The sequence below is a fragment of the Ambystoma mexicanum genome, chromosome 8 (genome assembly GCF_040938575.1).
Source record: "Ambystoma mexicanum isolate Mex_15411 chromosome 8, UKY_AmexF1_1, whole genome shotgun sequence".
In the NCBI taxonomy this organism is placed as follows: domain Eukaryota; kingdom Metazoa; phylum Chordata; class Amphibia; order Caudata; family Ambystomatidae; genus Ambystoma; species Ambystoma mexicanum.
The window spans coordinates 1,491,096,434-1,491,122,633 of NC_090929.1; the positions used below are offsets into that span (position 1 = coordinate 1,491,096,434).

Below are 26,200 nucleotides of genomic sequence, written 5' to 3' on the forward strand. Positions count from 1 at the left end.
AAGGATCTGAGAAAGAGTGACCATCTTGAACCTGTCCTTTGAGGAACTTGTTCAAGTCTCTCAAGTCCAAGATGGGTCTCAGTCCTCCGTCCTTCTTTGGAATGAGGAAGTATGGAGAATACTAACCCTTGTTCCTTTCCGCTACAGGTACATGTTCTATTGCACCTTTCTGTAGCAGGGTCAAAACTTCCTGCAACAGGAACGGATCTGGGTTTTTGGTAGGGTTGTATTCCGGTGGGTGATTCTGAGGTTTCTTTGGGATACTGTTTCCAATGCCCAAGCATCTGAAGTAATGCCTCGCTATTCTTTCAGATGCTGTGAGATCCTGCCTCCCACTGGGGTCTTGTGAGTCAAAACCTCAGACTGGTTTTGCGGCAGCTCCAGCAGCGGCTGAAGGGACAGATGCCGCTGCCTGGGTGGATTTAGCACCTCTTCCTCGCCCCCGAGAAAGTTTTCGACTGAGGAAGCAGCTGCCATTCTCGAACTAATTAGCGAAACGACTTTAGGCACACATGCCACTACTACTAAGGATCCGGCGAAACGCATAAAAGAACTAGAATACCTAATTCGCAAGGAAATCAACCGAAAACTTCATGCGATCACACTAGGTCGCTACTTCAAAAATCAACGTATACCAAGAGGCTTACGCATCCAACTTCGTCCTACCCTTTGCAAAGAAAGCAAAGAATTTGTACACAAGTGGGAGGCCATTCTGAACAAGTGTTCCCTAGACTTGATTCTTTTAACTATCCAGGAACTATCTAAAAATTTAATTTCTCTTAACTCCGAGATTCAAGAAATAGAGAAAGAGCTTGTGACGTCACTGGGGAAAGAAGAATATGATATTATCTTAACAGAAATTAATACAAAACTTGAAGATTATAAAACTGAGTTAGAACAGAAAAAGGTGAAAAAATTCAAACGAGATACCTACGACTATATTAACGAAGAAGTATATACGTGGATGGAAAAATACGGACCAGTAGCCTCAAAGAAACCATATAAATATCCAACAGACACCACATCCAGTTCTGATTCAGAAACACAAAGGGATACTGACGCACACACGGAACGACCATCGGGTGACGACAATCGCCCAGCTAGTTCTTCAATCCAAACACCCGCAAGCTCGGCTTTTTTAGGAGCGCGCCCAAAAGAACCCGCAGGGGGAGGAGGAAACCTCAGAAACAAGCCACAAACACGACTACAACTGAGGAAAACCTAGTTATCAACATATCTCAGAAAGCATTGAGTAAAACTGAAGTTAATACACTTCAGAAAGGGTTAAGCTTTGTGCCCACTTATAGTACAACCTTGTTTAACTCCAAGATCGAACTCTATAAGTTTATCAGAAAATTGAAACTCAAGGTATTCTTCGAGGAACTTGAACCATATGAGAGTACCACCGATATTCCAGATTTTCAAGAGTTTCGAACTAAGAGTAGCTTTATACCACCTATCTCAGTTCCATCGATTGATATCTTTCAGAAAATGGTTACTAAGGATTTGGAACGTATTAGTTACAAAATCCCACCATACAAGAATATGAAACCACATGAAATGAAATCAATTCGGGACCTATATTGCGACAAAGAGATAACTATCCGCCCAGCGGACAAAGGGGGAGCGTTGGTAATCATGAATACCACAGATTATGATGCTGAGTGTATGAGACAACTACAAGATCGCACTGTCTATGCACCCTTGGACCATGACCCCACTGTATCCATTAAACAAAACTTGGAAACTCTGCTGGATAAAGCGTACGAACTTGACTGGATAAATGAACATACCCGCAAATTTCTTATTACTACTCACCCAAGGATTCCAAACTTTTACACATTACCTAAAATTCACAAAGATCAAGTCAGACCTCCAGGAAGACCCATTGTCGCTGGTATGGACAGCATTAACCAACCACTCGGAGTTTATATCGATTTTTTTCTTCAACCTCTGATACAAAAAACCTCCACTTACATCAGAGATACTTCGCATTTTCTACAGAAGCTCAATGACATAATATTCAATCAAGAGCACTTTATGTTTACAATCGATGTTAAGAGTTTGTACACATCCATTCCGCATGATCTAGGCATCGAATCTGTTGAATGGCTCTTACTAGAATCGCCACCAATCCGTGCACAGAAAGAATTTATTTTGACTCTTCTTCAATTCATTGCCGAAAATTCATATTTTCAGTATCGCAATAAGTTCTTTTTACAAACTTCAGGGACATCGATGGGTGCCACAATGGCACCGTCATATGCTAACTGCTTCATGCACAAATTTGAATCCGAGCATGTACTTAAAAAACAAGAGTGGAATCAGAACATTTACCTATGGTTACGATATATCGATGATATATTTGGAATTTGGACGGGCACTCACGACATGTTCATGGTCTTTTTTGAATATTTGAACAGTATCGATCCACGCATTCAATTCACGAGTGAGATATCTAGAGAACATATCACATTTCTTGATGTTAGCATTACCAAGAAAGATACTGGTTACAACACTACTCTATATCGCAAAACCACCGATCGCAATAATCTTTTACATCGTCTAAGTTTTCATCAACCAAGCCTTCTGAGGAATTTACCATACAGCCAACTTTTACGAGTGAAAAAAATAGTGAGCGATCCTGCAGAATGCTTAACTCAACAGCAAGCTATGAAAGACAAATTCCTAGCTCGTGGCTACACAGAGGAAGAACTGAACTCAGCGTCCCAAAGAGTACAAACTGTTGAGCGTGATACACTTCTTACCGGTACCACTAAACCCAAAAGGGAGCTACAAACACCAGTATATGTTTCAAGATTCTCCATTCAGAGCAACAAGATAAAGAATTCCATTAAGAAACATTGGAATATCCTTAAGAATGATGTTAGAGTACAGAAACTGTTTGAACAATTACCAGTATTCGCCTATCAAAGAAGCAAGAATTTACGCGATGAATTAGTACGCACACGACCTCCCTTAAAAGAACCCAGTACTCAACGCACAGGGACATATCCTTGTCTACATTGTACTAATTGCAACCTGGTCATCAAAGGTAATACCATATACCATCCCAGCACAGGCAACAAGATTCTGCTGAGGACATTTGGCACTTGTGATAGTGAGAATATCATTTATGGAATAAAGTGTCCCTGTGGGAAATATTATGTTGGTCAATCCATGAGAGCAGCTAAAGTACGTTGGAACGAACACCGCTCTTGTATACGTAATGTTAATCCCAACTCGGCAGTGGCTCGCCATTGGAACGAGAAACGCCACAACCTGATTCAAATCAGATTTTTGATTCTTGAAGTGCTAAGCAAAGTCAATCCACATGAAGATCTGAGCCTTCGGCTTAACCAAAGAGAGACATATTGGATTGACAGATTGGGGAGCCTGTATCCCAATGGCCTAAATGAAGAAATCAATTATCATTGTTATCTTTGAATGTGATGTATCTATGTTGATTTCATGTGACATTACATAATGTTCCTTGAACTAGTTATTGATGGTTTTGCACGTCATACGTAATGGTTTGACTGTTAATAGACATTTAATGCGGTCCTCAACATATTGTGAGGTCTAGGCCAGTATCCTTAGGCACTGATAACACTTACGGAGTGCTCCAAATCTTCAGAGTTGTTTTGTCAAAACTTGCTAATTTCCTTAATTGACACATGGATTGCACGCATTGTGCCCATGCATCTTTGCAGCCTTTCCCGGACACCCGTCTGGGACCCAAGGTGACACCTCTAGTGCCACCTACTACGGCTGTGATGCTAGTTCACTATCCTTCACTTTCACATGGGCTACCAGATTTGGTGCCTGTGTAGTTACATGTTTCTATTACCTTCCCTTTTGTTTACTTTTCTACAGTATTTTTTCCATGTTTATCATTTTTGTATATTCGTTTTTCTTTTATTCATTTTTCCTTTCTATCTCACCCGAGGGTTGATAATTGTATTTTTAGCTCCAAATATGCCCACAAATCTCATACACAGTCTCCTAATAGTACGTGCCGCATCGCGCTACTCTCCTGACGCGATGCGATCACGTGGGTATTTATAGCAGCGTTACCATTAGCAACGCTTGCTTACAGCGATGCAGAACGGCGTTCTGGCCGGCATTGACCCTGTATGTCTTCTAGGTAACCATTGAAGACGCCTCTTTCTAATCACAGCGCCACGGCGCTTCATTGACTCCACCTAAAACACACTTTTGCTTTTTACAGCTTTTTCGAATTGGCTGCATTCTGTACGCTGCTGTTACCGACAACAGTTCACATTTCTGCCTGTGACTGTAGTTTTTGTTTCTACGAGGCCAAACACTTCTCGTGAGTCCATTTACATTGTTTTTCTCTCCATTCACATGGTCTAATTCCCTCGCTACTTGCACTTATTAACTCTCGGTTTTGTCTACTTTATTTTATTACATGTTTTACTTTGACCTGAACCCTCATCTACTTTCTGGTATGTGATTTCTAATTTATTACCTTTTCTATTGTGATTTATGATTGCATATTGCGCTATTTTTTACGTTATTTCATATGTTATGCGATATACATTCTTATTCTATGTTATTAGATTAGACTCACCCTGATGAAGGAGCTATTTGCTCCGAAATGCATTGGTACACAAAGTCTATTTAAAATATGAGAAGTGGCAGCTGTATCCTCACTAAGACAGAATTAGTGACTTTTTCCTTTTCTTCAGTGTTCGAAATATATGTTTTTGATAAACATATTACTCTCACCACTACTTTCAATCAAGTGTCTCTTCTTTGAACTTATGCATAAGAAGAAAAGTACTTACATTTCAATCTAAGTTTAAACTATATCACCCGTACAGGGTATGTACGGAGAGCGGCTGTTTGACTAGATATGTTATCTAGCCTTTTTTGGTTCTTGAATTCCTACCCTATCCCATAAACTCTTACTTTATTTATAAGTTTTCTGTAACCCAAATCAGCATGTTCTGCTGGATCTGGTCTTTCAAATTCGTATTCAGGGGACGTATCTAGTCCACTTGCAGACTGTAAACATTCATACAAATCCTGCATTTTTGATTGAGGGTTGATTAATTCCTCAGGAACTTCTCTTGTACCATATTTTACTCCAGGTGACGAAACTTCAGGTTCATCTTCTTCTTCATCATCCTCATTTTCTGAGGACATTTCTCCATATACAGCTGACATAGTTTGGAAAAAAATCATGTCTGCTTTCTGGGTGAAATACTTTCTCAGGAATAGGTTTCAACCCTGTAATTGGTGTCGACGTCGACAGAAGCGTCAATGGCGTCGAAGTCGTGGCCGTTACCTTCGATGTTATCGAGGTATTCTTCAATGTTTTCGAAGGCAGTCGAAGGAGCCTTCGAAACACTCGGTGCCGTTGAAGAAGTCTTCGAGGTCTTCGATAAAGCACTCAACGTGACTTTTTTCTGCTGGGTCGTCAACCTTTTATACTGGACAGCCTCCGACAGAGGCTTCGAAGATGTTTTCGTCGAGACATCAACGTCTAGAGTCTTTTTCTTAAGGTCTGTCTTTTTAGGTGTCTGGGAAGAGTCCCTAGAATATACCCTCGACAATTTCTTGTCGGATTTTCTAGTTTTAGACCTTCCTCTGTCACTTCTTTTGTGAGTAGAGGCATGACCTTCAACAGACATTTTTGAGGGGGTCTGGGCCGCATTCTCAAATTATTTTTATCATCGACTCTCTAAATGCTTCCCACTTTCTAGGGGAGTCATGTTTAGTTGGACAAGAAATAAATTCCTCCGAAGTCGAGGAAGAAGAAGAGGGAGATCGGCGTTGTCTCTTCTTTGCCTTTTTGGACGAAGAAGAGGACTTCCTTGATCTACTCCTCGATCTGGATTTTTTATGGCGTTTTGCCAAAGACTCAGCCGAGTCTTTCTTCCCTCTCGAAGAAAACTTTGAGGATTCCTCCACCACCGCCAGTTTACCTCGTCTTTCTTTCAAGGCCTTATGGGTCATAGATTGGCAAGAACAGCAGTCGTCGATCTGATGTTCGGACCCGAGGCACCAAAGAGTTACGGTGAGGGTCGGCAGTCGTCGATTTGATGTTCGGACCCGAGGCACCAAAGAGTTACGGTGAGGGTCGGTCAGCGACATTTTTCGTACGCACCCTAGACATTTCGTAAACCCCGTTTTCGGAGTAGACGGGTTCGAAGAAGACGACATAATTTGCCGTGACTGAAGCGCCGTTTTATTTCGATCCGAAGCAGAGCTAACGGAAAAATGGAACTGAATCCAACGGGCGCGCTCGAGGCAATTATACTACGGATGATGTCGTCACTCGATGGAGGCCGCCGAGGGACATCGACCTCGCCGCCTCGAGTGGAGTGCCCTCTGCTGGAGAGAGGAAACATTTTCCAAGGCGAAACCTAAAGGTAAGGATATATCTAAGATGAGGAATACGTGGGAGGACACAATCCATTCGAAATGCCGTTGCTGCCATAGCTCTGGTGGAGTGGGCTCTTGGCCGGCCTGGGAGCAGCCTACTATCTAGTTAATGACAGTGCATGATGCAGCCAGGGAGCCACCTGGAGATGGAAGCCTTTGACAAGGCTTTTTCTTAATTTACAAAATTGACAAACAACTGAGAAGTCCTCCGAAAATTCTTTGTACGTGCCACGTAGAACTTCAAGGTTATAAGTCAAAGATTAGAATGCAAAGGATCAAATGACAAAAGGGTCGAATCAAAAGGACCTAAAACAAAAGGGTTGATTTTTTCAAAACTTTTTTTACATTTTTTTTGTGGGGTTCCCCAGCTAAACCCCTTTTTTTGTGGTAAAAACCACTTTTTTTTCCAAAACGGAAACCCAAAAAAATATATATTTAAAAAAAAAAAAATTCGACCCTTTTGTTTTAGGTCAAATTGAATCGATCCTATGGAATTCAATCCTTTTGGATTCTAATCTTTGACCGGACACCGAACTTCAAGACACGAGCAACGTCCAGCAAATGCAAGGCCCTTTCCGCTGGCGATGAGAGATTCGGGAAGACCGGTAACACCAAAGGTTTGTTGAGGTGAAATTCCAACTGCACCTTTGGCACAAAGGTTAGGTGTGTACACAGTACCACCTTTGAAGCATGGAAAGACAAGTAAGGTTGCTTGCAAGACAGGGCCTGAATCTCCCCCAACCCACCTGGCCGAGGTGATAGCCACGAGGAAAGCCGTTTTCCGTGAGAGAAACTAGAGCGCGGCCTGATGCATAGGTTGAAAGGGCGCTCCCATGAGTTTAGTCAGCACAATATTGAGCTCCCAGGGGCCTTCAATCGGCGGCAAAGTCCTGAAGAGACCCTTGAAGAACTCCTTGATGAGCCTGTGAGACCACAGAGAAGGTCTTCCCGGGGACCTGGTTTACCTGGCTATGGTGGCGAGATGCACCTTGAGAGAGGCGTGAGCCAGTCCCGCTTTGACCAAGGAAAGCAACTATGGTAGATGTTGTGGAGCTGTGACACAGAGAGGTAATCTTCTGAGTTCGGCACCACACGGAGAAGCGTTTCCATTTATGTCTGTAGCACTTCAAAGTTGACGAGGCTCTGGCCCTGGCGAGGATGTCCTTACACTCTGCGGGTAAAGCATAATCTCGAAACTCTAACGCTGTAGAAGCCATGCCCCCAGGTTCAGGCACTCCAGGTCATGATGCAGGATCGCGCCCTCCCCCCCCTCTTTGGAGAGAAAAAGTCTGGAGACAGCGGCAGTGGGTTGGACGGGGCCACTGATAAACGTAGGTCCGGATACCAGATTTGCCTCGGCCACGCTGAGGCGACAAGTATCATTCAGCAGTGGCACTGTCTGAGTGTGTTGATCACACGTAAGGGGAGTGGGAATGGTGGGAAGGCGTACAGGAACTGTCCCTCCCAGAGGAATGATGACACACCCCCCCCCCCATGCTCCTCGGTTAAGGGAATCTGCTGGAGATCCTCTTACACTTGGTGTTTGCCAACATCGCAAAGAGGTCGATCTGGGGCTGGCCCCATTTGCCGAACAGAAAATCCACCTGGTCTTGGCTAAGTTCCCACACATGGCAAGAACACAGTTCCCTGCTGAGCGAGTCTGCTAGGTGAAACGGAACGAGGAACATGTCTTGACGAACGGCCCAGCGTCACAGGTCCTGGGCCTCCTTGGAAAGCGTTGGTGAGCGGGTCCCACCTGGTTTTTGGATGTACAACATGGTGGTGGCATGGTCTGTGAAGATCCTCACCACCTTGCCTTTCAAAGATGGGAGAAAAGACTTGAGGGCCCAGAATACGGCCCGAAGTTCCAGGACGTTGATGTGTTGGTCCCTCTCCTCCAGTTGCCAGAGGCCTCTGGCAGGCAACTGTCCGGTGCGAGCTCCCCATCCCTCTAGATAGGCGTCTGTGGTGACTGTATCCTGCTAAGGAGTAACCTGAAACAGAGCTCTCTGGATGAGATGCGGTTGTACACCCCACAACTGAAATCGCCTGATGGAACTCCTCGTTGAGTGAGATCCTTCTGCACAGACAACAAGCGCTGTACCTTGCCCTGTAAGGCTCTCACCCTCTCCTCCAAGGGGGACGCCAAACAAGTCATGTGTTGAGTCGGGCACCTAGAAACAGCACTTCCTGAGATGGCATCAAGCAAGACTTTGGATAGTTTATGGAGAACCCCAACTCTGTCAGCAGATGTACCATCTTCGATGTGTGTTCTCCTGCCAGAGCACCTGAGTGGCAACGCACTAGCCAGTCGTCCAGGTAGGGGTATATGTGGATGCCTTGTAGACGAAGATGTGCCGCCACCGGGGCCAGGCACTTCGTAAACACCCTTGGGCCAGTTTCAGACCGAAAGGCAGAGCCCTGAACTGGTAATACTGACCTTGAACTATGAACCAGAGGAACTTGCAGCGTCCTCCAAATCCAATAACGTCAGAAAATCTCCCTGCTTCAGCTGTCGAGCAGGTGTTGCAACGTGACCATCTGGAACTTTTGGGACATGAAGTACTTGTTGAGACGACGAAGATCTAGGATCGGCCTCCACCCCCCTGTTTTTTATTTGCTCCAGAAATGATCTGTAGTATACTGCGGAGCCCGGAGATGCTGGGGGACTGGTTCTATTGCTTCTAACGTGGCCCAAACCTCCTGCAGAAGGTGTCGTCGGTGTTGTTCTTGTCGCTGAATCAGCAGGATACGAGGACACCTGCGTTGGTACTCCAAGGTGTGCCCCTGTCCGACAGCACCCAGCACCCATCTGTCCATGCTGATCTTCTCTCACGTGCCGACAAACTTAGTCAGCCGGCCTCCCACCCGGGTGCCTAGGTGGGGGCCTGAGGCCACAGCCAGTTCGGGCCTGCTTGGGGGTCAGAACTCTGCCCTGCGCGTGGCACCGCCACTGTCCTCCGCTGCCTTGAGAGCGACCCCTGTACATTTGAGAGGGTGAGCACAGAGGCGGTTGGTACGGCATATTATATCCTTAGGAGGATCTTCCTGGTTTACCTCTGGAAGAACTAAAGGACGACGGTCGTCGCTGCAAAGTTCCCAACGAGCGTGCTGTCTCGGTGTCGGTCTTTATCACTTGAAAAGACTTGTGGAACGCCTTTCCGAAGAGGTTCTCCCTGTCGAATGGCATTTCCAGTACCTTAGTCTGAACGACTGGGCGGAAGTTAGCTGCTTTCAATCAACCTTGACGACGCAAGGTTACCTCGTTCCACAATCTGGCGGAAACCTGTGTACGCGATGTCAACTGCCACGTGATCTGAAGCCTCCTCCCCTCCTGAAAGTGCTCCAGTCCCTCTACTGTTTTGTCTTCGGGCTGAAGTCCAGAATAGGACCCAACTTGAACTATAGTTCCCAGTCATCTCGGGACAAGATGGCTAGGGCGTTGGATGCCTTGATGGTAGAGGCTGCCGTATAAATTATTCTCTTGACCATTGCATCCAGCTTCTCTTCCTGGACCGAAGGTACCATTAATGCAGACGACTGGGTTGCGGAGTGCTTCCTGGCTGCTGCCAAGACCAGCTAATCGGGCGAGATCTTAAGCAGCTGGGGGCTGAATCCAGGACCCTGTACCTCTTCTCCTTCCAGATGTCGTCCAGGAAGGGAACAGACATGATTGTTTTGTTTCCTCGACTCGCGCTGTTAGTCAGTCTCCCTCTCCCTCTCCCGGAGTGGCCACCACCTTGGTCTGTATCTCGCCTTGGGGGAGTGGTCGCCACCTCCTTCTTTGACCCCACTCTCCTTCAATGCTATTGCAGCGTTTGTCTGTGACTTAGATGACAATGAGCTTGTCAGTGCTTTTGTCGATGGTGCAGTCATCGACTTTGTTGACCTAGCATGCTGCAAGATCTTTGCCAGCTTCGACGGGTCCTCTGCAGACTGGTCCTTTGTCGGCTTATCCACGGACATGCAGAGTTTTGATGGGTTTGGGGACTTCCTCTTTGAAGATGACCCTTTTGATGTTAGGCTCACTGCAGAGGTCACTGGTGATGGCAATCGCCTTTTACCAGACTCGGGACCAGCATCAGCAGCAAACCCAGCGGCGCTAGTGTTGGACAGCTTGGCCTTCTCTTGGACCTTCGCAAGCAGGGTGTCCTCAAAGGATGTGGACCTATCGGAGGGAGTTCGCTCCGTGGACCGGCCAGTCCTAGATGAGGCTTGACTGCCCCGCGACCGAGTCAGTGGCCTTGCTCAACTTGAGCCACAATGACAGTTTGCTGTGGCAGTCTTTTTTTTTTGTTTTCTTTGAGAAACCACGGCACACCTCGCATCCCTCCTATTCGTAATCCTGATGCAGGAAATACAAGCATTTACAATGGCGATCTTCCACGAAGACGGTCCTTAAAACACACTTTGCGCAGAGTTTGAAGAGGCTTCGACTTTCCTTCTCCTCACTCATGGTTGAAAAGGCGTGAAGTATGCCCACGGCCATGCCTTTTCAAAACTTCGATTATGATCCTACGGTGGATGAAGATCTTCGCCGGTGCTGGCCTCTGTCCTTCGTCGAAGATATTTACGCATAAAAATAAAATAATAAAACAAAAAAAAAAAGTACAGAAAAACAAACCAAAAAAAAAAAAAAAAAAAAAAATCAGTCAGCATTCCAAATATTTTGCATAAAAATCATAAGAAAAAAAATTAAAATAGCTCAGGAAGCTATTTGAGAACTCGCAAAACTGAACCGTGCAGTAAAAATCTGAAGATGCCACCAGAGGTGGAACTTAGGGAGAGGACTTATTGGATGGGAGCAGTATGACCCAGATGACAGTGATTGGTTTAGAGGAGAAATACAACTTAAAAGTGAAAGTGAATCTGTTTTTTCTTTTACTGAGGATTCCCAGCTTGACAGGGAATATTCATATCCATGGCAGATCCCATGCTGGAGAATCACTGCCACATGGACCGATAGACCAAGTAGTTCCATTACATTGAATAGAAGGGGGCTTTATTCTAGTTACTTTCATTGGGTTCCAGTTACTCTTCACAAGTTATAAAGACAGACGAGATAAAGACAGAGGAGAGATCCATCAGTCACCATCATACATACCACCACGGTTCAGGCCCAACTGACATGCATATGGAAAACTCCAGAGGACTCACCTGACATTCTCTAAGCTTGTCATTCACGCTGTACACAAACATTTCACCTCTCACTCATGATGGCCAGCAGAACAGGAAAGAAAGGGCCCAACAACCTCATCCTAACTTTGCCGGCAGAGAAGCACGTTTTTCGGAATAACGGCAGGTTTGAGTAGACTAAAGAATTCAAGAAATTAACAGATCACTAGCTCTCAGGATGTCGAATACCTGTTCCAGGACTTTCGTCACTGTTGATGCAAGAAAGAAGAGTTTGGGAGGTGTACGGCCCAAATCTAAGACAATAAGTGAATGACCAGAGCATATGATTTTAAGGCACAGGGCTCTGAAAAAGAAATAATACACAATAGAACAAGTATCGCTGCTATGTAAATGTACTGCCCACAATACATTGGAAGACCTGCCTTCTTGTAAAGTCCTTTCCAGAGCATCACCTGTGTTTCCTAATGGATGATCCAAATTATGACATAATACAGATTATAATAATCAAATGGCAAATTGCCTGTCAGGAATGACTTAATCATCGAGCAAAGTCAGCACAGAAGAAAACACAGACAAGCGTGTGTAGTGGCAAAGGTGACCTCATCAATTGCTCATTGTTGAGATGGATTTTCAGAACCGGTTCTGTGGGAGGGTTCTGAGAAGCCACCACAGCTGATAAAACAGAGTAATTTACACTTCTGTCTAACTACACTCTAACATGGTATGCTTTCACCGAGCATTAAGGTAGACTATAAGGGTGGCATAACAGTACAGTTAATGACAAATAAAGGACTCAAAAACGTTAAACAACAAAATAGTACAAACATACTAAAGTATTAGGCCTCTAAACAGGTCAAGTAAAAGTCAAGCAGCTATCAATAAAACACACTATAAACACAATGTCACAGAAGGCACAAGAAGTACTCCCTGCCTCAGACAGTTCACGTGTTAATATTGAGGCGATATGCCCCTCAGCATCAGACCAACCCTGAAGGTGAAGGCACCGCCACGCTCATTAAGGGACCCTCGCTACGCCTGGGCCCTCAACTTGGGCCGCAGTGCCATTACCTACAGGGTCGGTCCGCCGCAGAGGGCCATATCGCCATTAATACCGGTGTAGTTAACTACACGGGTGCTAATGGTGTTTTACAAAATAAAAAAAACATACATCTGAACATCAACATTGAAAACAGGCTTCCTGGACGACAGCACAGTGCGGCGGTGGGCCAGGCTTCAAAAGTTACTTTTTAAAAATGTTATTTAAAAATATGAAACACACTAGGAAACTATGTTGGTGCTAAGAGATGAGGTGGGCGGGGCAGCAGGGACGGGGAGTGTTAGGAAGAATTCTCTGTTTAGGCTGAATTTCCTAACCTAGTGAGTCCCCCAGCAGCTTTGCTGGATTTTGTGGGGTTTATTTTTGTCTCCTGCCAAGAGTGAGACTCTTTTATCCTCACTCTTGGACATGACTTGAGAGTGTTCTCTGTGACTTGCTATGTGCTTATGGGCTGGGGGGGTAATTTTCCCCCTAGGCCATCATTGGTTTTTGAATGTGTGTTACACAGCACCCTCAGTGCAGTAGCACAGGGGTGTCTTAGAGACCCCCAAACATAGACTCCACACTCTGGGACTGACTACTGTCTCCCTGGGTCTGTAAAGTTACCATTGACTTTACTAGTCTTAACTTAGGAACTTAACCAGTACAAACCATCTTACTGTGGAAGTACTGGTAGGGGCAATTAGATTGCCCCTGGGTCTGTTGTCGAGGGGGTACTGTCCCGTCCCTCCTCGCCGAGTTCTGGCTGGTGGCAGTGGATACCACGGAAATATTCCCCCGGAATATTTCCCAATGGGATTTCCCATTGGTTTTTGATGCACCACTTTTTGGGGCAACGTTAAAGATACCGCCGGGTTATTTATTTAATATAAATTCACCGGTTGGGATTTTTTGCCGGAACTCGCTGCCAAAATGGCGTCTAGGTTCACTTCAGTAACCCTGAACCCGAGTCGAGCCTTTGTTCCACTTTTGGCGGGCTTCTGCACAGAAGCCCTCCAAAGTGGTGCCATTCTGTCTGGGTACCACAGAGGGTGTGGGAGGGGGTTTAGGCACCCTGGACCGAGTTGCCTTGCCAACTCAGGTCGCACTCTAGTGTGATTGGCCCAAGTGGTGAGCCACCCCGCTCACCACTTAGCATGTTTGAGTGACAGCTAGGCTGTATGAATGGGGGTTTGCTGCATAAAAGCAGGGTTTTTGGGACTGGTTCTTCAGAAGTCGCCACAGGACCGAAGAAGCCGAAGAGGGAGAAGCCGAGCCGACCTGCCAAGACGACACCACCGGTGAAGCCCTGAAGAATCGTCTCACCACTTTTCCCGACGACAGAGGAGATCTCCCGCCGGAGAGTCTTCTTCCCTTAACTGGTGGGGACAACCAGTTGCTGCCTTCTTTTCGCCGTCCCGAAGCATTTCGTGGCCGCCTTGCCTGTGCCAAGCACCCCGGCAACCGGGATACCACTTTTTACCTCAACCGCGAAAGAGGGGTAAAAATCCTTTGTGACCGGAGAACTCCACGGCTGGCCTCATCCCTGGTAGTGCAACGACCTGCAGCCTTCCTCCCCGTCGAGATCACCTCTTCCTCGGGACGACGCCGCGACTTGCACCCACTACCAGGAACGACTACCACCGCTGGAGGAATCTTTCCACTTCTAAAGGTACTGTGATCCGCCCGGCCTCCCTTGCCACCGATTGTACGGGGTAGATTTAGCCCTCGGCTCTCGAACCTGGGTAGGTCTGGGACACCCTAACTAAACTTTTCAGAACCATAGTAAAACCGTTTTCTACTCACCGGCAAAGACTTGTGACATTGTGTGATCTTGGGCACATTTTTCGCCTGGCTCCCTCTAACGCGGGCCCCGAATTAATTCCCCTTGTTCCACTATTGACTGTCTTTGCCAACCTTATGTGAAAAGTGTTTTACCTAACTGCTCTGTTTATTCCTGCTTTTCCCTCCCTTTTGGTAATACTTGTTGGAGTACCATCTAACGTTAAGCGCTCACCTCTGGTTGGAAATAAGTGGTGTTAACTTAGAATTGTCCAACAAACGATTAGGGATGTACACATGAGTAATAGTAACTGTGTTTGACTTTCTTATCTTTTCTAATGTGCTAGTGTAGTTTATGAGTGTACCTTTAATAAATAAGTCTATACTTTGACACCTAGTTCTGGTCAGTGTTTGCTTGTGCTATTGTACCTCTGTACCTATTATGTATCCTCTGTATACTGCCTAACTCTTCTTGAGGGAAGTCTGACTGCTCAGCCACAGCTACCACAGTGAATCTGTGCGGTGCAGACTGCTACCAAGTGGGTTTACTGCCAACACCTGTAGTCTTAAATCTTTTGCAGTGGTCCCAGAGGGAACTGCACAGGTTTCTGCCTAACAGGGGTGCTGGCTGCTAGGCAGTTCAGAACAAGGGCTTGTACCATACAGTACAGCCCACGTTCCGAGCCTCATGATTGGTGGTCGCCCCCCTGCAGGGTGCTAATGAAATTGTAATGGCCCTATAGCCGTACCGCTTGTTTTTTCTACCTTTCATATTGTTCAAGAAACTATAGCGACCAGCATGCACCAGACTTCAGATCCCTGGGATGAACAGTGGTTTCCAGGTAGCAGCACCGCCCAGAGAAAAACTACAAGTACCATAATGCACCTCGGTCGATGGACAAGACCTGGGTAAGCCCCCTCCTAAAAAAAAAACTCACTCGACCCCAACACTCCCAACAACCACAGACCCATTGGCACAGTCCCCTTCCTACTAAATATCCTGGACAAAGCATCTTACGTACAAGTCCAACACTTCCTTGAATCCAACAACATCCTTGGCACCCGTCAATTTGGCTTGCGCCCTTGCCACAGAACCAAATCAGCCCTGCTCAACCTAAAAACACAGATGGATGACATCGGAGACACAGAGAAACCCACCTTACTACTCCACCTAGACTTGTTGGCCGCATTCGACCTGTCGACCATAAGCTTCTCAGTCAACATCTTTCTACCTCAGCACACTTCTCTGCTAACGCTATCACCTGAATATCTACAATCCTCCAAGGCAGAGTCATGCGAGTATTCTCCGACAAAGTATCTGCATAACCAGCCATCATGCAATGTGGAGTTCCAGAGGGCTCTTGCATATCCCCCCACTCTCTACAACATATTCACTAGACCTCTCTAACATATTTGCCTCACTTGGCATTATAACTACGCCGACAATACTGAAGTCTTCCTCCCCTTGTCAGGCGACTACGAGGCCGACGCAAGACCCTCAACACCACCTACGCCACCATCCAGACCTGGATGGCTGAAAATTGTCTGTGCCTCAACGGTGACAAGGCAAGAGTTACTACTGCTAGGACCCAATGACACTCTGACTAAACTCGACACCCGATACTCGTCCTTCACTATCGACAACTCCACTATCTCAGAATCCCAGGCCATAATAAAGCTTGGGGTCTACCTAGACGCCAATCTGTCTATGTCTAGACAGGTTAGCGCTATTGCCTCCTCCGCAGCCTTCCACACCAAACTGCTTAACGCGGCCAGGCCATTCCTCACCACTGTGAACTATTGCCAGAGCCATTATTGGCTCTAGATTGGACTACTGCAATGTCCTCTTCCCAGGCCCCTCAAAAAGAAACCTGGACAAAATGCAAACCATCCAAAATAATGCCCTCTGTGTCGGCATTGGCATTCCTAAAAGGGACCACATTTCCTCAGCCAGACGACAAGTCCACTGCCTGCTCGTCTGCGAACATATCCTTTTTAAAGACACTCGCCTTTACCCACAAGTGCATTCACCATACAGCCCCATTTTACCTCTCTCAAAGGGTTAACATCCTCCCTCCATCAGACTTACCCTAACCTCTTACACTAATCTGCTTCCTGTAGCTCTTGTCAAGCGTGCCAGAGGGGGTGGGGTCAGTTTCCCTTTCCTTGCGGCCAGACAATGGAGCTCCTCCCCATTCACCCTCAGATCTGTACCCTCACACATCGCATTCCATAAAGCTATCAAAACATGGCTATTCCCCTCTAATACTCTAACACAGCCTGCTGTCTGTCAGGCCACCTCCTGGGAATAGGAACTTTCTCCCCAACACAGGCATCCCAGACACCAGAGGTTAGTAGATACTGAATATTGCCTCCCCCTGTCTAAACTCTGCTTTATTCTGAATGCAAGGATCTAAAGGCAGGATGTCTTTTAGAACCAACGTCCTTCAGGGACTTGCAAAACGGTCCCTACACTATCCAGAGGTTAGTGTTCTACGGTGTTCGAGATTGTGCCTTGCAGACACCCTGCTTGATTCGGTCTACCATCTGCAACATTCATTCTCCTCTCAATCTTCTCACCGCTCACTACTCTTCTCCCACCTCTACTTTCTTCCCTCGTGTCCCTCCGGTATCTCATGCCTTTAAGGCCTCGCCTCCACTCTTCAATGTTACTCCGCCTTCGACTGTTCCTCTGTCCTCCACACTACTACTCCCTCCTCGTTATTCCTGCTCCCTCCTCCCACCTTCTACTCAGCCACCCTCTTTTAACTCTGTGCCCAACACTTTACACTTACTCTTTACACCAACTCACCTGACACTAACACACCTGACCACACTTGCCAGTTGCCACACAAACACTCACACTGCAGTACCATTTGCACTCACTAAACAATGCCTCACCTTCTCTAGAAATCGCCTACACAATCCATCGCTCCTTCCTTTCTCTTGCTGGTCTTTTGGTCCACCACCCCCGCTTAACCAACCCGAAAATCACACAAACTCTTACCCTTTTTATATCACCACTACCCTCTACTGTTGGTTGTCTTTCCCTGTCTAATCTATTCCTATCTTTACCACCCGGGTTGTGACAAACAGCAGAATTCTGAAATAGTGGGCTGAGCTCTGCCCCTTTTTCTCTACACGGGCCCTCTGCAGAAGACTGATGGTGGCACGAGGCACTCAATGTTCCAGTTTGTGTTAGGAGGCCTGTTCGGTTCGTTACTGTGCTCGCCTTGGACAAGTATAGTCTGTTTGGACTGCACAGCCCTATTTTTAAGTCCTTGGTGGTCTGGGACAGGAACGGTGGGCTGCAGTGTGTCTCGCCAGCACTGGAGAGAGCTGTGCAGCTTTTCTTGCCGGTGGAGAACGTTGTATGTCTGTGCTCACCACTGCAAAGGTGTTGCTTTTCTTGTCGCTCTCATTCCCTCTGCGGTGAAACGCTGGTACTGTTAGCTGCTGGAGGTATGGTGCAAGACACACAACAGCAACCTGCAGGAGTGAAATAGCGGGATAGGAACTTGGACCAATATCACTCTAAGGGGAAGGGCTGGCTCTGGATTACTCCCGGGTGGGCCTCCAATCCCCAGCTGAGAGAGTTCCCATTGCCTCTTAACAAGGCCAGTACCTTGTTACTACATATGCACAGTTGTTGATCTCAATGTGAGTTCACCTACACCTAAAACCATAAAAGCAGTTCGAAATAATGATATAATAAGGTGACATTTTGAACAGTAAAGTTAAAAAGACAATGTAACACAATCCTAAATAATGTACTCTGCCTTAGAAATCTAAGGCCCCTAAAGCTTAAGCAGGCCTTCCCTTCCAGATAAGGTAGGCCTAGTGCATCAAAACAGTCCGTGTTCCAGGTAAGTGCAGGTAGCAAGTCTTAAATATCCCCCATGGCAAGCTCTGGCAAAGCCAACAGGCGAGTACAGATCCAGATACAAAGCATGCGGGAGTTTGTAGGTAAGTAAAGGAATTATGGGTAGTCTCCCAATGCCACCAGCCTAGTGATCACCCTGTGGGGATCCTAGACCAGAACTCCACCAACCACGCCCAGGCTAGGGATACTTGGGAGTATACTTCACTACCATAGAATCCCTATGGCAGGACGGGGACTAGAAATTGAGTATGCAGACTTGTGTCCTGAACTTCATTTTCTCAGTGAACAACCTAGTGTACTATCGCTGGGGCCACTTACTTCTTCCTTTGGTCTTGTTTACTGGGTGTCCAGTTGCTGCAGGTATAGTGGGGGCAGTCGGCATTGTGATTGGTTTCAGCTAGAAGGCTGTCCGTGCTCAGATTAGGATGGTTCCAAAGTTCTTACAGCAGGACAGCCCAGGCACTTTAGGACAGCAACCATAGTAGGTCCCACAACAAGAGGAGACAGGTTACGGCAGAGAAGTTTACCCAGATCATGGAGCAGCAGACGAGACACATGGTGGAGAGCAACTGGGGGATGGCCTTAGATGACCTGTAGAGTCCTAAACTACAACTCAGGATGGCTATTGATGCAATGGAAAGGCCTTGTGCGAAGCTGCACAGCTCAAAAAATGGCCCTGGGTCACTTCTAATGGCAGGCGTCTCGGGGTCCAGACTAGTTTGTCTCGCCAGCCCAAGAGTCGAAGCACCAGCGAGGGGGTTCCTGGATCGTTGGAAGAGAGGCAGGGCTTCAACGGGAGGGTGCTTTGGCGATGCCGGTCGTCCTCAGCATCAGCCTTCTTTTACCAAACCGATCGGATGAACAGCTAGCCGTCAGCCCCTCCCATCTAATCCCAAAATCTGGCTAGGGTGTGCCCTAGCCCACCAATTGCAAGGATCTGCACCATTCAAAGTGGTCACGGCTGTCCAACCATGGACAGCTTCTGACCCCACATCTGCCCAGCTGGAATGTAGATTCGGACCCAACAGTCCTAACCCACCATATCCGGTCAGGTTACCCACACCTTCGCTTTGCACAGGAATTCAGCCTAGATTCTGCCACAGTGCATGCCTTACAATGCACAACCTCTTTCACTACACAACCCACAGTTGTTTTAGTCCCATTGCTCAGCATCTCTATGAGTATTCAACAACTCCTTAATGCACATACTCCACGGGGACTATAACTGTACAAAGTCCGCTGGATACACCATTAGTCACACTTCACTACCCCAAATACAATCGCCTAGTCATTTCCTGGAACAACAAACACTAGAAGAGCGACAGGACGAGCTTGTGTTAACACCTAGTAGGCCCTCTGACGCCAAAACGCATTACATTTTTTATCACAAACTACAACTGTATAAACACGCTTTCAAACGGTTTGCCTCGCCGAAGCAAATGGACCACTTTCTGAACACATGCAAGTGACATTTTATTTTTCATGGAAAAAAAGATGAAAATCTGTTTTTAGTAAGATACAGACCCTTATTTTAACATCTTTCGGTGCTAGCTTCTTCACTTCACTCAAAAGGCGGTCACCAAACCCTAAAATGAAAGCAAAAATGTTACGGAAATTCAACTTTAAATAGACAGAAGGACAGTAGTTCATCCAAGTATTATTTGGAAGGAAGCTAAATTGGAAAATAATGCTCTTCAATATAGGTTCAGGGCGCAAATGCACCTATTTTCGAGAGACAAACACACCAAATATCCTTATGCTTACTTTGAATGAGTACTGGATCACGTACATACTAAACCGCTTTTACCACCGGACTTCTTTAGGGGTCAATCATTTTGTTAAGATCCAAATAACACGTGAAACTTTCAATAATATGTTGCCACTCCCCACCATTTAACTTTCTTGTTTAGGAAGGAAGACTGCATATATGGCTTATCCCACTTGATCACTGACCCAAGCATTAGCTTCCAGTCTAATTGTTGCTTAAAGTGTAAACTGACTTCCACATGTCTCTTTGAAAATATCAGCTTGAGAGATGTTACCCAAGAGTGCCGTTAGTTCAGAAAGTACATCCGGGTTTAACTTTAGCATACTTTGTCTTCTAAACTGTTTTCTGGGCTTTTGGAATCCTGACTTAACAGCCATACAGCATTTTACTGAAGTCTTCAAGGATGCAATCAAATTCTCATGTGCTGCCCTTATTAGACCATGACCATCTGGTTGGTGCCTCAAGAGCACCCCATTTTGCCCCTATGCGAGTTATCTCGCCCTAAGGTATGTTCGGTCATATGCTGGTTGCAGCTGTATATATTAATTCAGGGTAGCACCACTCTGTAGCCTTTTTGCACTGGAGTCATTTCTTGATCCGGGACTTTGTTACAATGGGTATATTTTTTGTACATATACTGTGTAAACTTAGTGTAAATACACGCCTTGAAACACCTTTTGCTGTACAGGCACATTATAAAAACCCAATAAATAAATATGTTAATTGTGTGTTGATGTGTGCGACTAATTGTACCTTAATACCACTCCTCTCCCTCTCCGAAGAGTGAAGCCACACTTCTCTGCTAGATTACCATTGTGAGTGTCAGGACTAAATTGGTGAAAAACCCTGTGCATCCTCTCAGAACTGGATATACTAAGCACTTACCAGAGGACTTTAGATTCATCAGAAGCACTACTGGCGTACGATTCTGAAGGCCAACCTTAGTGGACATGCAAAGGTTCAACACAAAATTCTCACTTGGTAATAAGGTTGAGCAGCAAAGCTTAGACAAAGAAACTCCAGCAACACACAATGATTATATCCACACACTGTATACTCATCTGAGATTCAGCAAAAGGAGATTCACATTTGAATAGGACCCTGCCAAGAGGGCCAAGGGCGTCTCTCAACCTGGTGTAGGCTGCCTGCCACCATACATGCACATTGGTGCCTCTGTCCTGGCTTGTCCTCTTGTTCTACTCCTTCATGTTGTTCCTGATAAACTACAGTGACCAGCATGCACCAGACTCTTCAGAGGATGCATGTTTCCCAGGAAGCAGCACCACACAGAAAAACTACAAGTACCACAATGCAACTGCCTGGAAAACGAAGAACAGACGGGTTACCCAAATGGAAATTGACTAGGCTTCCACATTCAGGAGCCGAATGGGAGAACAAACAAACCCCAGATTGGTTTACTGGGGAGCAGTGGGGTAGCAGAGCTGGGACCGGAAATGAGCTGCCCAACAATAGGGGACACAACGGAACTCTCCCCAAAACCTTCATGGACAAGGACTTACTTGATACAGGAGGTAAAGCTAACAAATCAACCACAGTTACCGCATGGCGAAGATGGAGGCTCGAAAAAGGGCATTGTTGAATGCCCTTATGAACACTTCTAGGTGTGGTTCCAGCCGAAAAGGAAAGGAGTTTGGATTAGACGAAGATTGGCCCAGGGAAACGGCTAAGTCGTGTAACAATAGGGGCAGAGGGCCGCATCCAGGCATGACGGGGAGGCTAATAAAAATCCAGAAGATTCAGATAGCAGTGAGCAGTGTTTGGCAGAGGCTGGAGAAGGGGGAAGGAGGCCCAAAAGACCGTAGAAGAATTTGCAGCAATTGGAGGAGAACCTGAAAGACTTTGGAGTGTTTGCAGAACAAGGCGGTTAAGTGTTGACAGTGAGAAAGGGGTACCAATTACATGCGAGTGGGTGAGTGGATGGAGGGAATCATTGAGGGATAGTATAAGGCGGCTTGAGAATAGGAGTGAAATTTGGAGCAAAGCAGATGAGATCAGGAGGAATCTGGAGAGTAGAGAGAAGAGAAAGAGAAAGAGAAAGAGAAAGAGAAAGAGAAAGAGAAAGAGAAAGAGAGAAATGGCCTGGCGAATTAGTGCAGAGAGAAAGGAGACATGCGTTGACAGAGGAGAGTGAGGAAAAGGTTTAGAGACAGTATCCGAAGAATAAGGGCGCCAGAGCAATCAGATTACCCTGATAGGTCCCCTAGGAAGTCTGTGACATAAGGCCATGGCCTTAGGCCCTCTACAGGATAGGGATTGACCAGGCAGAAGGAGTGGCCTCGCTTTAGTAAATAGGCACTGCAATATGACCTGCTGGAGTTGGGAGACTAGGTAAGGGTGCTGGTATTCCCCTAAAACGTTGAGGAAAAGGTGTACAGGGACCCATCTAGATTACAAGCCCCAATTGCCCGTTTTTAAACACACACGTTTTGTACTAAAAACTGAAAACTCATTGGATTGGTCTTGTGGCTCATTGAAAAAGTCATTTAAAATAAAACTCCACCGTGCCACATGTTACAAAATTCCACCGAGTGTTATAAAGGGGAACAGGTTTACAGATGAGGGCATCTCTCTATTGTTAAAGCTGCATGCACAAGCTGGGTTACAAAGCACTTGGAGGACTTGGTCCCCAAGTACATAGACACTTAGGCAAAATAGTACAGTACTTATTGAAGGATGTGGGTATTCTAATCATTTTAGTAAGTTCAACAGTGGGAAATTAGACAATAACTGCGAACGACCTGATACCGTTTGAACAACAAACCGGAATCCTAAAGGTCTCTCCAATGGCCCTCACAAAAATACCTAAAATGAATGACAAGGTTTGGACAACAACTCACTAGATACCCACTCACAGATGAGTAAACATTATTTAGGAATTTTCCACAGAACCCTTGGCCTAAAACAGGCACATTAAAGGTTCCCAAAAATTCTACATATCCCGCATTTATTCCTAAAGTGAGGGAGGTGGGATAGTTAAACAGGAACCAGCAGGCAGCCTGTACAAATAATCACAAAGTAATACACTTTAGCACTAGACTTTAGGGGCACCCCAAGGGAGCACTCGAGTTAAATAAGCACTTAATTACATTAAAATGCTCAGGACACTTTCTACATAAAGACAAGTTAAAGCGATCTAAGGCAACAGAAGAAAATTTTTAAAAAAAACAGTTAAGGTAAGTCAATAAAAAACAATCCTGAAATCCTAGTTTCGGGTTAGGCGTGACCAGATAGAAACTAATGGCCGTATGGGTTAACGTGGACCAATTGCATTTGAGGTTTTCTTTCCCTCCAGAGTCGAGAGGACCAGTTTGGGAAGCAGTCTCAGGGATCCAAATGTAGAGTTTGCCACCCCAGAAGAGTCCCAATGAAGACCTACCAGCGAAGTTCGAGGTTGTTTCGGGGCGAAGAGAGGCACACAGAGTTCCAGAGGTTAGCACATTGTGGGTCACCAACTGAAACCAATGTGAATAACGTGACCAAGGGACGCGCCGCCCGCCTACAAGACTAAAGATGAAAATGAGAGGAGGGGCGTGGCTTGATGGCCGCGTAGAAGGACGTGCTCTGGAGGAGCTCCCGTAATCCGACATCGATCCTGGGAGAAAAAATGAGGTTTGCAGGAACATGAGAACACCAACAGCATACCCACGGACTCTTTAATAGCTGGAGCACGTACCGGGCATCAGAAAAGTTCTAGCAGTAGCTAAATAAGATAGATGCAGCGGCCTGCGGTAAACTGGGTGCCCGTGTTTCGGAGGTGGACAAGATGGCCGGCGGCAGACAAAGGGCCATAAACTGACCACGGTGCCGCGAGGGGAGAATCTGCTGCTGTGGCCGGGCTTGAGTCTGCCGCGTTGCTGAACCGCCTGTGGAGACTAGCCCGAGAGGGAAATGATATGGCTGGCCGGAGGGGACCCGCAAGACGAGCTGTAGCTGCTGTTCACATTGGTGCCGCGGAGGATGCTTCCAACGCACCAAATGACTGCATGAGCCCTGCTGGGGTGCAGAAACGGGGTCCTGGTCGGAGGACCCAGCCAGACCCAGACACGGTAACCCGCGACAAGGTGGGACACAGTGGAGACTGCGCTGCCTCTGGCTGACGGGCACTGAGGAGTGCCGGAACAGCAGGATCTCGGCGGCGCTGCTGGCATTGGAGGACGGCCGACGGAGCGGTGACCCTGCGCTCTACGCTATGCGGGGGGACCCCCGGTGGAGCAGAGGCCTCGCACAACCGGAGCCCAGGAGGGGGCGGGACATAACACTACGGCCCCCACAGAAGTCCAGAACACCGGAAGGCTGGGGCCGTACCCGGTATAAGCACTGAGTTGCCAGAGAGGTCCCTGCTTCACTTGGGAGTGGCGGCGAATAGCTGGCCCCTATCAAAGACTGCGGTGCCTGGGGAAGCTGTTTTAGGGAAGCTGGAGAGGACGAGCAGCCCGGATATGGGTTGCCAGACACAGGCCCCCAGCATCATATAACGGCCCCTGATCCGGAGTGGATGCTTGAGCAAAGCACGGGCCGGGGTGAGAAAATTGGAGCGCCCAGGCCGCATATTGTGACTGGGAATTGGTACACGAGGCCCAAGAGGGGGCCGGGGAGCACGAGCCCCTGCGCAGTACACCACCTACTGCACACACGCAGGGGAAGCAGTAAACACAGCACAGGCTGGTGGAGGGGGACCTGTACAGGGTAGCCTGGGGACAAAGGGGGGCTGACCCGCTGCTGGAACCATTCACAAGTGCCAGGAAGTCGTAGGGAAGCACCTAAGACAAGACTGTGGGCCGGATGGCCTTGGGGCCAACAGAGTGCCGGATTGGGGGAGCACAGGGTCAGTGTATGCACCTGACCACCAGCCACTGAAGGAAATACGGCAGGGGCTGGTGGAGCGACACTGCGTGGGCGCAGGTACGTGGGAGGACACAGCCCATTCTAGGAGTGCGGCGAGCAATAAGGATATACCCAAATACGGCTGAAGCGGCCCCTGAGCACTGAGAATGGCCTGACGCCACGTTGGCTTTCGCGAGTGGGGTGGCGCTGCTGGCTCACACCCGGACGGCACAGCACAATGTCTAATAAAATTGTCAGACCCAGGAACAAACAGCCCACGCTGGAGGCCTATGCCAAGACACCTCCAGGTGCAGAAGGGGGCAAAAGCAAAAACAACACTACCACGGTAGTAGCGGAGACACCGGGCACAATCCAGGAGGTGCTGGCAGCGATTGCAGACCTGAAAGTTGCCTCGGAGACCAAACTGGGCCTGGCAATGAACAAACTAAAAGTGGGACTGGACCTTAAGATAGGAGCGGTCCAGGAAGAAGTTAATTTGCTGAGACAGGACGTGAGGACGATTGCAGAGCGCACTGGAAACTTGGAAAAGGAGATGGCCCCCAAACACGGCGGCATGCGCCGCCCACGGATCGGAACTCCATGCCCTTGTGCAGCATGTGGGCAACCTGGAGAACAGGGCAGAGGAGGCAGAAGGGCATGCCAGACGCAATAACATTCGTATCTTCGGATTGCCAGAAGGAATGGAAGGGCCTAACCTAGCAGAATATGTGGAATCCATGCTTCTGCAAGAAATAACTGGCGGAGCACTGACCCCAGGGGTTTGCAGTTGAAAGCGCGCACAGGGCTTTGACAAGGAGACCGGCCCCTGGAACCCCCCCGCGGCCGCTGATTGCAAAGATTCTAAACTACCGGGATCGGGAGAAGATGCTCGAATTCTTCCGGAAGGGAGGTACGAATGAAAGGGGGCCGGTGAAAATCACAGCATACCCGGACTACACATTGCACGCACAATGCAGCAAGATGAACTTGGGGCGGTGAAAAGGAGGTTGAGAGAGGCTGGCCACAGATATATATGTTGCTTTATCTGGCCAAACTGAAAGTGTTCCACAAGAACAAAACGCTGTTTTTCGAGACGCCGGAGGATGCTATGGAATGGCTGGATATGCAGGGTCGCCCCCAAGAACCGGGTATCCAGACAGGAGCCGCAGAAGATAAGTAACACGCAGCTGGGTCATCTCTGGTGACATAGCACAAGACACTGGGACTAGAGTATAGCACTAAATAAAGCCTGTGGGGAATGTGTTGCAGAAAATACATGCCTGCAAGATCCGCTAGAAGCAAACAATCCTAATCGGATAAGTGGGAGCTCCTGGGA

General features: G+C 47.2%; 1 protein-coding gene across 1 annotated transcript in view; it reads right to left on the reverse strand.

Annotated features, from left to right (window-relative positions):
- The window catches only part of ACTR1A (actin related protein 1A), a 569,768-nt gene that overhangs the window by 168,227 nt on the left and 375,341 nt on the right, over positions 1 to 26,200 (reverse strand). The window contains exon 9 of the mRNA XM_069611673.1: positions 19,776 to 19,837. Within this exon, the coding sequence (XP_069467774.1) occupies positions 19,776 to 19,837 (62 nt within the window). The remainder of the gene's footprint in view (positions 1 to 19,775; positions 19,838 to 26,200) is intronic.